At 41.7% G+C, this 13263-nt stretch overlaps 1 protein-coding gene across 1 annotated transcript in view; it reads right to left on the reverse strand.

Annotated features, from left to right (window-relative positions):
• Positions 1-5068: 5068 nt before the first annotated feature.
• The window catches only part of LOC111822155 (uncharacterized), a 22227-nt gene continuing 14032 nt past the window's right edge, over positions 5069-13263 (reverse strand). The window contains exon 7 of the mRNA XM_023739480.1: positions 5069-6172. Coding sequence (XP_023595248.1) covers positions 6045-6172 — 128 coding nt within the window. The 3' untranslated portion in view covers positions 5069-6044. The remainder of the gene's footprint in view (positions 6173-13263) is intronic.

The following is a 13263-nucleotide window of genomic DNA, read 5'->3' on the forward strand; positions in this document are numbered from 1 at the left end:
CTGCAGGGCTGCTTTCATCAGTGTTTGTTACTTTCTCAATCCAAGCTGAATTTTACCTTCCTGAAAGTCTTTGGCTATTCCAAATAAGCCTGCAAGGAATAGCCTTGAGCAAATGTGGTTTTGTGTTTTTTAATGTTTTTGTTGATGTTATTTTGTGTACAATTAAATATACTCATTCTGTAAATGGTTTGTGTTTTGGTTTTTATATTTAAAACATTTGCTTCTGTTCTTTTCGACTGTAAATTTAACTGTTTTACTTTTTATAATCAGTAATTTTTCATAGGGCAGTACAAAGAAAATGTACAAATATTCTGTTTTTTATCATACTTTGATCTATTTTTAGTATGCATTGATAATTATTAACTACGATTGCTGCTGTGGAGTTTACCAAATGGTGTTTTCTGATCCAGTCATTTTTTTCTATGTTTATTAGTTGGAATTTCTCATTCTTCTCCTTTATTAAATTGTAACAGTTCAGACAGTCACCAGATTACAAACAAGTTCGGTTCCTATCTTTGTGTTTAAGTTGATTTTGTACATAAGTCAGAACAGTTAGGGATGGTTTGTATTTAAAGTTAGTCAAATGTCTGTCTTAGTGCATAGTGTATAATGTACCTTACTGTGCATAAAAATAAACACTTCCAGATACCTTGAAACATCTTTAACATAATACAGTAATAATATTTGATGCGAGTTTCAAAGTAGCTTGTTTGTTAGGAACCTTTGCAGCTTCATTGGATTCCCTCTTGCTATGTCCTCCCTACTCCCAACCTGGGGAGGCAAGAAAGTCACCCACATGGGCACTGGACATGGAGAACCCCACCGTGGGTGGGATGAGTAGGGAGGATAGGTAAGCATTGAGAACGGACCGTTCCTTTGTGCGGCTACTCACGTGATATCACGGGATGTCGGCCTCTGCCAGGTTCAGAGCTTTGAGACCAAGCTGCAGGTGGACACCACGCAACCAGCGAGCAAAGGATATGTGGCTTGTATTCCTGCAGAAAGTATTCTTAATTCGTAATAGGGTTTGCAGGAGTTCATAACTACAGGTTGTATGTAAGTCAGACTAAGTCGTACATAAGTTTGTAATTTGGGGACAGCCTGTATAAGATAATCCATATTCCTTTTTTTTCTTGCTCAAATTGTCCTAGACTTGGTTATTAGGAGGTCCCTTGAGGTTCCTGGTTTTTGTTTTTTTCACGTGTCTCTTATATTTTGTACATTGCTTTCTGAAGTGTTTGAGGCTCATCTTGTCCTTTTCCTGCCCGAGCCCTGGAATCAGACTTTTCTCCAAGAAAGCCTCGTTGTTTTTATTAGAGATGGATATTTAAAAACAATGATCTGGACATTCAGTATGCTTATTGTTACTGGGCCCCCAAAGTGGAAACAGCTAGGAAATACGTGTGTGAAATATATATAGAAATAAATACAAATATGTGTCATAAGTATCTGTATACATTACAAAAACCATAAGATCATACCTGTATCTCTGATTCCAGTCCAGTACTACAGGGCTCATTTTCACCTTTTCCTTTATTTTATGTTACTTCATAGTAATACTGCTGGTTCTCATTATCCACGGTACATTATTTGCTGAATTTTCTAACATACATGGTTTCAGAATTGCTAACTGCAAGGTGATGAACCACCTTGCAGAAAGCATTTTGGCCTTTGTTCCGTGCATCTTTTTATTTGCATCCTTTTTATATTTAATCCATTATAATAAGTCTGGGTTTTGCGTGATAACTGTGAGTCGTCCAAGTGAATTATTGAACCAAAAGGAAGCTCAGAAGTACGGGAGCTGGGGACCCCTGATCTTGCAGCTGGTATTCTCAGGGAGTTAGAGGGAACCTCCAGACTTTTGGCTAGCAAATCAGAAGTTGGGAGTCATTGAGACTTCCAAACTTACAGCTGCTGTCAGCCTGTTTGGCCATCTGAAGAACAGTGTCTTTTTAATTTGTGAGGTCTAGCCTAGCCCCAGGTGACTAGAGTCAGTGAGAGAATCCTGCGTAGGTGGCTGGTGTCAGAATAAACAGAGATGGAATCTGAGATTTCCACATGATGCAGATAGCCTGTGAAGTGGGATTTCTCAGTCTACTTGGCATAGATTGTAAGTAGGTGAAGCTATTAAGCTTCACTTGACCCTAAAACCGATGTCTCAACTACTAAATTACACGACTGGTGAATATTTTAGTGAGGGTTGGAAAATGGGTTGGCCCAGACTGATGTCTGTGTACTTGTTGTCTTTATATAGTAAAGACTGAGTAAATAATTTTTAACAAGTGAGTAAATAAATATATTTAGAGGCAATCAGCCAGGGACGTCCTCAATTTCTTGCCTCTCCTTACAAAAGTTTCTCCTCCTACACCCATCCACACTGCCATACTCTGCATCTCAGTGAAGAATTTGGCCCTCTCCATCAGCTCTGGGTATCTCCCCCTTTTCTGATCCATCACACTGTGAATCATTTACTCTCCAGCGTCTTTAGTATCTCCTGGCTCTTGACTGTTTGCCCTTAGTATCAAATGTTTCCAACCTAATCGAACCCTTTTCTAGTTATTTTTCAGCTCTTCAGTCTTCATGTTTACACTTCTTTGAAAATGCGCTACAGCCACCCACGTTCTTGGCTTCAACCACCAACCCAGTCAACTCCCACATGTCCACATTTCCAGCAGAGATCTCTTTTCCAGGCTTCAGCCCCAAATATCCTATAATCATTAGAATAGGCTCCGAGGAGTTTATCTTACTATCATTTTATCATTTTGCCACTTAGCTACTGCCAACAGAATGTTGGTTTTCAAACTCAGCGTCTATACCTCTGCTGTTTAACATCTATATTTGCACCTCACCTGTGTAAAATGCATTTTCTTCTCCATTTAATTTTACATCGAGTCCTCTTTAAGGCTACCACTTCTAGGAAGCCTTCACCCATCACCCCAACTTCCCTTTCTCTGTACTGTCCTGGTTCTCGTTTGGCCCTTAGTATAGCACTGCTTATGCTCTGTCTCCCTACAGAGCTTCTTGGGGTAGAGCTTCTGCTTGTCTCTGCTTCTCTCTGTGCCTGTCACACCAAAAGTCCTCAAACGAAGCGAAGAATGGATGGATGAACTAATGACTTATGACACATCAGGTTCTTCTTGTATTACCATCACACAGAACACAGACTCACAGAGCAGGCAGTTTGTTAATGAATGTGGGATGGATGAAATTAAAATGATGATGAAATGGAATTTTCTGATGACTGGTAAGTGGAATGAAAGAAGAGGGGTCCTGCAGGTAACTGCTAGAGGTTTTTCTCAGAAATAGTGGTTTTTTTTTTTTCTGCATGTGATGTCTACATCTGCACCATAATTCCAAGTAAAGAGACTCCTAGGAAGACAATGGTAGGATCTTTGGTGCTTATCGTGGCTGAACCTTGTCAAATGGCTGACGTTTTCTAAAAGCAAATAAACCTGATAAAGTTTCTTGTTTTTTAAATGATATTCTTAGAGTAGACATCAGTATCTAGAAATCTCCCCTATCAAATTTCTGTCTGCCTCCTGGGCACACACACAAAAAAAAGTATTCCTTTTTTCATATGGATTTCTTAAAATAGTCAAATATTCTGACAGATATTTTCCAAGTCTTAATATTTTCCAGGCAAAATATCCTAATTTCTACCCCGTAAGTGTTTGGCATTCTGCATCCTCAGCTTTTTCTCTGTACTTTTTGTGGACAACGTCCCTGTCAGATTAAAGCCTATATTCAAGATTAGGATATGCTCATTCAATAACACAGACTAATCCTACTGGTTTTCAGAACAGTTTAGTTCTGTGGAATCAGATCAAGCGCTTGTGATCTACAATGATATGAATTCATACCCAAATGAGATACTTTAAATGTGTTTTTAGGAAAAAAAAGTCCCTAAGAAGAAGACGTTCACAGTAAACTTTGGTGTCTGAAAGTAGGAGAGTTAGGAGCACCCTGGGAAGGCAGAGATGGAAGAACCGCATGACTATAGGTTTTATTTCATCAAGGAATAGATACGGGCAAGCTTTAAGGAGGTGAACTGATGTTTTGAAGATAGAGTCAATGATTTCACAGGCACAGAGCACTTCTGGATGACCATGGGTCCGTAGAATTGGTTATCTGGGTGGAATGGAGTGGGAATTCCCCAGTAATGACGTCAGTGAAATTAGAGGCCAAACTAGTAGATAAAAATTCATGCAGACAGTGAAGCCCCAGAAGTGATGCAGAATTTAGGGGAGAGTGTAAGGATGAGCTAGGTTCCAAAGTCAAGAATCAATTCAGTAAATGACTGGGAGGTGGGCAGACAACAGTAACAAAGAGAGAAGCTGGTATAGTTAAAACACAGTAAAAGGAACAAGGGAATTTACATGACAGTGGAGGAAGGTCAGCCCCTAAATGGTACTGGGAATTGAAAATAATTCTGATGTCACTCCTAGAGTCAGAGATAGAAAAGTTGTGAGATAAAACTCAAAGTGTTGAATAAATTTTTTTTTAATCCAGAAATGACCTGGAGAAAGGAGACTTTGTCACATAGGTTGTCCACAAACAAAAGAGCTGGGAATTACTAGAATAAACGTTTGCCCACTTCGGCCCACCTTTATTTTCCTTACCATGAGTTCTTTATCCCCTTTTGCTTACCATTCCTTCAGTGTTTTCCAACTTTTATAGCTTTGCTTTATTTTCCTTGTTTTTTTGGTACCTATCTTTAAGTTCGTGAAATCTTTCCCCTGCTGTGTATGGAATATTAAACTCTTCTACCCCTTCTAATTTTGTAACTATGTTTCAGTACAGAATTTCTGACAGGTTCGATGATTTATATCTGTGTCTGTTTCTGTCATCTATGTTGGTTCATTCCGTGTGCCTGATAATTTGTTCTGTGATAAACATATTCATTAGATTTTATTATCTTAATTTTTAACATGTATTAAAGGAAAATCATTCATGTATTTGTTGTCAAGGATCAACAGCAGTCAGTGTTTTAGATGTTTTATTTAAAGACGTAATTGAGATACAATTTTTCTTATTCCGAAGAGGTTTTTTTTTTTTTTTTGGTCTGTGCCAGGGGTCTGGAGTTGCTTTGAATCTCAGAAACCTTAAAACATTCAGAGCTCAAGTTCTCATTTGGATGGCTCACAGCCAGGCCGTGAAGTCCTTGTGTTGTATTGCTATGGCTCCCACTTTTGGGAAACCTGACTTCCAATCTGCCCCTATTCTGAACCTTGTTTCCATAGTTTGTAATTAAGTCAGCTTTCTATTAGTAAAGTTCATCTAAAATGCTTGACTACTCTCTAATTTCCGTATTCTTCTGAATTGTGTCCAGCGATTTCTCTGTCTTATTGTTACTTTCAGGAAGATGTAGCTTATTTCATCCAGGTGATTTCAATGTAAGATTCAGTCTAAACTACTGAAAGTCTCATTTATTCTTTGAAGATTTATTAAAATTTAGCTTGTTTTTCTATATTTATATCTTTATTGCTCTCTCAGTAGAGGGATAGATGTAGTTTCAAAATAAGTCTTGTTGCATACTCAAAATAAACTGAGGCATCTCACAGATATGGTACATTTGCAGTTAATAAGACAGGAGGATTTCCTGGGGATTGCGTGAGGAGTGCCTGAGAACCATTTTCCTTACTTATAAATCTTAAAAGCCAAGGAACCATTTACTACAATACTCTAAAATAGGTTCCATGAAGAATTTAGTTTTCAGTTCTTCATGCTAGAGAGACAAGCCTGGCCTTGCCTTAACTCTCAGTGACAGAAGGCAGTGTTCTCACCAGGAAGCTCTTTGTATTGTGGCATAAACCAAACCCAAACCCATTGCCGTCGAGTCGATTCTGACTGATAGCGATCTTATAGGACAGAGTAGAAGTGCCCCATAGGATTTCCAAGGAGCACCTGGTGGATTTTGAACTGCCGACCTTTTGGTTAGCAGCCTGAGCTCTTAACCACTACACCACCAGGGTTTCCACTGTTGCATAGTGGGGGATTATTATGGAGTTTCCCCACAGGAGAGCTAAGCTCTCTCCAACTTCAGGCTATATTGAGTCAGCACATTTATGTAAACTTGTTTCCAGGTGTGTACTCCTTACTAGAACACCAGTCCGTGCCTGCTCAAGTCCCAGCATTGCAAAGAAGGTCCCTGACAGGGAATGCACCTGTGTACCTGTGAAAGGCAGTGAGGGAGGGAGACAGAGGAGAAAGTCAATGACCGCACTGGCCTCATCTGTCAGACAAAGCATCAGAGGAAGATCCCGATGAAAGATTTGCGTCCTAGGGATCAAATATCACTTCAGTGCTTATTTAGTACATCTAGTCTAGAAAAAAGGAGCTTTAATGGCACAGATGGTTAAGATGTCAGGTGCTAACTGAAAGTTTTGTGGATGGAACCCACTCTGCGGGTCTGCTGGAGAAAGACCTGGCAATCTACTTCTATAAAGATTACAGCCAAGAAAACCCTATGCAGCAAGTCTGCTCTGTTACATGGAGTCTCTGTGAGTCAAAATTGAGTCAGCAAATAATAGTGTAAATAAAAATACGATGACGTATTTGTGGACAAAGAGAATTTTGAGAATTACGTGTTATTATTGGTTTCCTCTTCCTCCATAAAAGAGCTGAAAACTAAGTGGTTGAAAACAGTCGTCAGCGTTTAACATCACATAGTTGTATGGGTCAGGAATTCAGGAATGACTTAAGAGATACTGATTCAAAGTCTCTGATAAGGATGCTGGCCAGTGCTGCAGTCATCTGAAAACCTGACTGGGGCTGGAGGATCTGCTTCTGTTGGCAGGAGACCTCAGCTCCTCACCATGTAGGCCTCCATAGGGCTGATTCTCCTCACAGTCTGGTGGCTAGCTTTCCCTCACAGCAATGCAAGAGACAGCAAGGGGAAACCTGCAGTGTCTGTCATGAACTAGCCTGGGAAGCCACATTCTGATGTGTCTGCACAATTGGTATCATGGGTCAGCCCTATTCAACGTGGGAGAGGACTGCCGGGGGCATGATTACCAGGAGGTGGGGATCCCTGGGGGCCAACTTGGAGGCTGGCTACCACAAGTAGGTGTTTAATGACTGGAATAAATGATACAGAAATGGAAAGAGGCCGGAAGTATATCTGTTTGGTCAACAGGATGAGCAGGAAGGTCCAAAAAAAGTCCTTGGGGAGCAATTGATTAAAATGTGCAAAGACAAGAGGATCCTTTGCAAGGACATCCCACACACTGAGGAAGAGAGCAGATTTTTGTATGAGACATTACAAGTCTGGCTCTCTGAATCTCAGCTCACTGCTTTACATTAATTAGAATGGTTAACAACTGGAAAATGGATGTCACTGGACAGTCCCCTGAACTGTCAGCTATTGGCAGTGAGATTGGGCTTTCCACCCTCTATCAAAGTCTGTGGTCATGAATGTTTGCTGTGTCCTCTTGGCCTGGACCAGACCCTGTGGTTATCCACATGGGACAGGGATGTAACCCCCATATCCTTTCTTTTAGACTTTTTTAATTTTCTCTTCCTCTTTGGAAGACACTCCCTTAAACCAGTGATTCTCAACTGGAGTCCATTTTCAGGATGTCTGGCAATATCTGGAGACATTTTTAATAGCCACAACTGGGAGGGAGGCATTTACCAACATCTAGTGTTTTAGAGGACAAGGATGCTGCTAAACATCCTACATGCATACATTCATCCTGGGGCACTCAGCCTTAGTGAAGGCCAGGGCACAGGGAGAGAAACTGGCTTAATATGGGACAAAACCCAGGGACATTATAAAAACATCTGTCTTCGTCATCTAGTGCTGCTATAACAAATACCACAAGTGGATGGCTTTAACAAAGAGAAAGTTATTTTCCCACAATCTAATAGGCTAGAAGTCCAAATTCAGGGTGTCAGCTCCAGGAGAAGGCTTTCTCTCTCTGTTGGCTCTGGAGGAAGGTCCTTGTCATCAGTCTTCCCCTGGACTAGGAGCTTCTCCACGCAGGAACCCCGGGTGAAAGACACGCTCTGCTCCTGGCACTACTTTCTTGGTGGTATAAGGTCCCCAGCTCTCTGCTTGCTTCCCTGTCATCTCCTGTAAGATAAAAGCTGGTGCAGTCCACACCTCAGGGAAACTCCCTTTACATTGGATCAGGGATGTGACCTGAGCAAGGGTGTTATGTCCTACCCTAATCCTCTTTAACTGTAAGCAGAGATTATGATTTGTAACACAGGAAAATTACAGAATGAAGGACAGCCACGCAATACTGGGAATCATGGCCTAACCAAGTTGACATATATTTTTGGGGGACACAATTCAATCCATGACAGCATCCATCTTACATAACAAGAGTGAACATTTACTTGGTACTTGACGTGTACATTTCTTGTGCTAGTGCTTTACCGTATTTGCTCATTTCATCTTCACATCAGCCTTATGAGGCACATGTTGTCACAGCCTCTTTTTCACAGATGAGGAATCTGAGGCCCATGGAGGATGAGCATTTTTCTCAGAGTCACCGTCTGTTAGGGTGGCATCAAGACTTCAACCCAGAAAGGGAAAGCTAAGAGTTCACACTCTTTAAGTGCCATGCTCCATTGCCCTTGGACACACTTGTCCAGCACAGGGCATTGGTGCTATCACTAGGAGGAAGACTCATTGCAGAGAAGGTTGTCTGGGGATCCCTTCATGTCTTTGTTTTCCAAGCTGCATGCAGATAAAGGTGTCCATCATGGGAGCATCGACGGTATCAAGACTGCAACAAACACACCTGCCCAAGAGGCATATGTGGATGTAGACTAAACAAAGAAACCTAGGCAGGCTCCTTAGAGCAAGGAGACAACCGAGAGGTGAGACCCATAGGTGGAAACTGCTTTATACTTCCTTTTATGAACTGAATTGTATCCCTCCAATATAGGTGTTCGGTGCAGTGGTTAAGAGCTACAGTTGCTAACCAAAAGGTTGGCAGTTCAAATCCACCAGCTGCTCCTTGGAAACCCTATGGGGCAGTTCTCTTCTGTCTTATAGGATCGCTATAAGTCAGAATCAACTTAATAACAGCGAGTTTAATATAGGTGTAATAAATCCTAATTGCTATACCGATAGGTATAATCCCATTTGGGAGTGGGTTTTCTGTATTATGTTAATAAGGCAGTATTAGTGTAAACTGTATCTTAAGTCAGTTTCTTTTGAGATATAAAAAGAACAGATTGAATAACCAGCAAAGAAGCAGAGATGGGGGAAGATAGATGCCACACCACATGAAGATCACCAAGGAACCGATACCAGAAGCTGAAAAGAGGCAATGACTTTTCTCCAGAGCCCACAGAGAAAGAAAGCATTCCCTAGAGCCAGCACCCTGAATTTGGACTTCTAGTCTCCTAAACTGTGAGAAAATAAATTTCTGTTTATTAAAGCTACCCACTTGCGGTATTTCTGTTATAGCAACATCAGATAACTAAGACAATTGGATACCAGACAGTAGGGTGCTGCTCTACAAAATACCTAAAATGCGGAAGAAGTTTTGGAATTGGGTAATGAATGTAGGCTGGAACAGAATGGCTAAGAGCTCAGCTGCTAACCAAAAGGTCAGCAGTTCAAATCCACCAGCTGCTCCTTGGAAACTCTATGGGCAGTTCTACTCTGTGCTATAGGGTCGCTATGAGTTGGAATCGACACAACGGCAGCATTTTTTTTTTTTTTTTAGACAATAAAAGCCTAGATTGCCCTGAAGTATGGGCATCAAAGGAAATTCTGGTGAGTGCTCAAAAAGAAGTGAGGAGAGCCATAAAGTCTCCATTTAGTGAATACCTATGGTGCCATCAGTACGTATAGCGTTAGACATGTGGACATTAAATGTGCTTCTGGTGAGGTTTAAAAGGCAATGATGAACATGTGATTAGACAATGGAGGAAGGCTGAAGCATTTTATGACGTGGCAAAGAGCTTGTCCTAATTATGTTCAAATGTTTAGTGGAAGGTAGAACTTGTAAGTGGTGAACTCGGGTATCTGGCTGATGAAATTTCTAAGCAAAATCTTAAAGGGACCACGTGGTTTTTTCTTGCCGCTTGTCATAAATACAAGAGGAAAGAGATGAACTTAAAAATGAAGTGTGCAAAATGAAAACATAACTTTAATATTTGGAAAATTCTTTTGTACATGCTAAGGACATGTGCCCTAAAACTCTCACCAGCGTCTTGGTGACTTAATCTTTTGTTAAAGAGATGAAGCCTGTGACTGACCGATCTAACCAAATAACTCAGCAGAAAACCCATCAGCTTAAGACTGAAGGGGGCAGAGACGGGATGAAAAAGAAGGATAGCTGTCTGCCTTTTGGAATTCTACAGGCAGCAAATAGGCTAAAGGAGCTACATATGTTGTCCTCCAAGATAAGAAAAGGACCCTCTCTGGAGCAGGTCGGAGATCAGAACTGTTGGAAGGAACACGGAAAGCAGGGCTGACTCCGTTTAAAAGGGTGGAGCCACGGACTCCTAGGTTTTAAAGAGTTAGATTTCCACCAACTTGGTTCTGGAATACGAGGCTGCCATTCAAGTGTGCCAAGAGGATTGGGCCATTGCCCAGAGCTGAGGGGGCAGGAATGTCATGCCAAGGAGGAGAATGGCGCCCATCAGGGCTGCATGGGTGAGGTCGCAGCTCAGGAGAGGGGGCCGCCTGAAGCCAAGGAAACAGAATTGCCATTCCAGTGGACTTGGAAGGCGGGGCTGAAGCTTAGGTCCCTGGAGCCTCCACCCAGAATCCAGAGAGCATGGCCAACGCTCAGTCTGGAGGGAAAGGCCATTGCCCAGATGGTCTCAGAGAATAGAGGATTATTTTCAAGACTTCAGAACAATTAAATTTGTTCTGCTGGGGTTCTGACTTGCTTGGTGCCCATTATCCCTTCTTCCCCTCCAGTTTCTCCCATTTGTAATGGAAATGTCTTTATCTTGTGCCTGTTCTACCGTTCTTTGGAATCACATAGCTTATAGTCTAGATTTCATAGGTTCACAGATGAAGATGAATTTTACACCAGAATGGAATACACCTCAACTCCCACCCAAAGAGATTTTCGAATGAAGAAGAATTTTACACCAGAATGGAATATACCTAAACTCCCACCCATATTTGATTTAGATGATTCACAAAATGAGATTTTCGAATTGGAGTTTATTTCAGACTTTTGGGATTATGTGATGGGGTGAATGTGTTTTGCATGTGGCAAGAACATGAACTTTGGGGTGCCAAACGGTGAAATGTTATAGATTGAATGTGTCCTCCAAAAATATGTTACGAATCCTAACCCCTATTACCTGTTGTTATAATCCCATTTGGGAGGGGGGCTTTCTTGTTATGTTAATGAGACGGTATTAGTGTAAGGTGTGTCTTAATCTTCTTTGAGATATAAAAAGAGCAGATTGAGCAAGCAAGCAATCAGGCGAGCAGAGATGTGGGAAAATATATGCCACAGCACATGAAGATCATCAAGAAAAAGAGAAAAAGAAGCTAAGAGACAAGAACCTTGCCCCAGAGTCGACAGAGAGAGAAAGCCTTTCCATAGAGCCTGCACCCTGAATTTGGACTTCTGGCCTCCTAAACTGTGAGAAAGTTAATTTGTTAAAGCCACCCACTTGTGGTATTTCTTTTATAGCAGCACTAGGTGACTAAGACACTTCCCTTCTTCCCTTGAGATGCTCAGTACATAAGACAGTTTGTGCATATGTGAAAAGGATCCAAGAGGAAAAAATCCCATGATGCCTGTCACAATATCTAATACAGCATTATTGATGAAGATGTGGAGTAGACAAGCTTGAAGACCACGAGGAGTTCACAGAAATAGCAAGGGATTTCAATGGCCGTGCAGAAAGTGGCAACACAGGGGAACTCTTTGGAGGAGTTCCCAGCATGCTGATAAGCCAGGCGTTCATGATGACCATGTAGTTCAGGGGGTGACAGATAGATAGCAGCAAAGCAGTCAGAGGTCATCTCGGTCAGGAGAAAACAGTCTAAAAGTCCAAAAACTGTGAAGACATGTGCGTGATGCAGGCTGCATAGGTAACGACTCTGGACGTTCAGTAGCATCTTTGGGACGATGGTGGGGGTGAAACAAATGTCATAAAGGGACAGGCTGGAGAAGTAGTACACAGGCATGTGGAGATGGCAGTCCAGGGTGATGGCCAGGAAGATGAGCAAGTTCCCAAGCACAGTGGTCAGGTACACGGACAGGAACAACCCAAAAGAATGGCCTCTTAGAAAGTCCCGGGGGGAGAAATACTGGAAGCCCTGTATGGTTTCCTGGTTCCATGTCAAGGAAGTGTTTGGCATGAGATAGACACAGCAACAATAAATTAACAACCAACAGGATCTCAGAAATGCTTTTAGGTTGTACCCAATATACCCATGAGATAACATATTTGCTTAATGGTCCCTTCACTTCTGTCAATTTGGGTTTTCCAAATGGTGCTGTCTTCTCCTGTGTTCCCGCCACTAGCTGGAAAACCTAGACTCTCAACCTAATTTTGCACCCAAAGCAGACATCATTGGTTCAACATCCTTGACATCTGACCTATAAGCCTTCTCCATCTTAGGAATATTTGTCTTGTTTTGAAGTGCTTATGTAGTAATTAAAATGCACGTGTCTGTATATAATTTCCATAAGCTGTGAAAATGTCAAAAACAGTTTCCACGTAATTTAAATGTACAACAGACGAAATCAGCCTTCAACTGAATTTTTTTCCCATACAAAAATTGCTACATTGTTATGTGACTAATTGCTCTCCCCATACTGTGACAAAACATTCCTCCTTTCCACTCCTGATTTCCCATGTCCATTGAACCAGCTCCTAACCCTCTCTGCCTTCCTCTCTCACCTCCGGACAGAAGCTGCCTGTTTAGTCTCTTGTATCTACTTGAGCTAAAAGGCACACTCCTCACAAGTATCATTTTATGTCCCACAGTCCAGTCCAATCTTTGTTTGAAGAGTTGGCCTCGGAAATTGTTTTAATTCTGGGCTAAGAGAATCCAGGGGCCATGCTTTCCAGGGTTCCTCCACCCTCAGTCAGACCATAAGTCTGGTTTTCTTACTAGAATTTGAGTTCTGCACCCCACCTTTCTCCTGCTCCATCCGGGACTCTCTGTTGTGTTCCCCGTGAGAGGGGTCATTGGTGGTAGGTGGGCAACATCTAGTTCTTCTGGCCTCAGGCTGATGAAGTTTCTGGTTTATGTGGCCCTTTCTGTCTCTTGGGCTAATACTTTCCTTGTGTCTTTGGTGTTCTTCATTCTCCTTTACT

The sequence above is a fragment of the Trichechus manatus genome, unplaced genomic scaffold (genome assembly GCF_000243295.1).
Source record: "Trichechus manatus latirostris isolate Lorelei unplaced genomic scaffold, TriManLat1.0 scaffold00134, whole genome shotgun sequence".
NCBI lineage: Eukaryota > Metazoa > Chordata > Mammalia > Sirenia > Trichechidae > Trichechus > Trichechus manatus.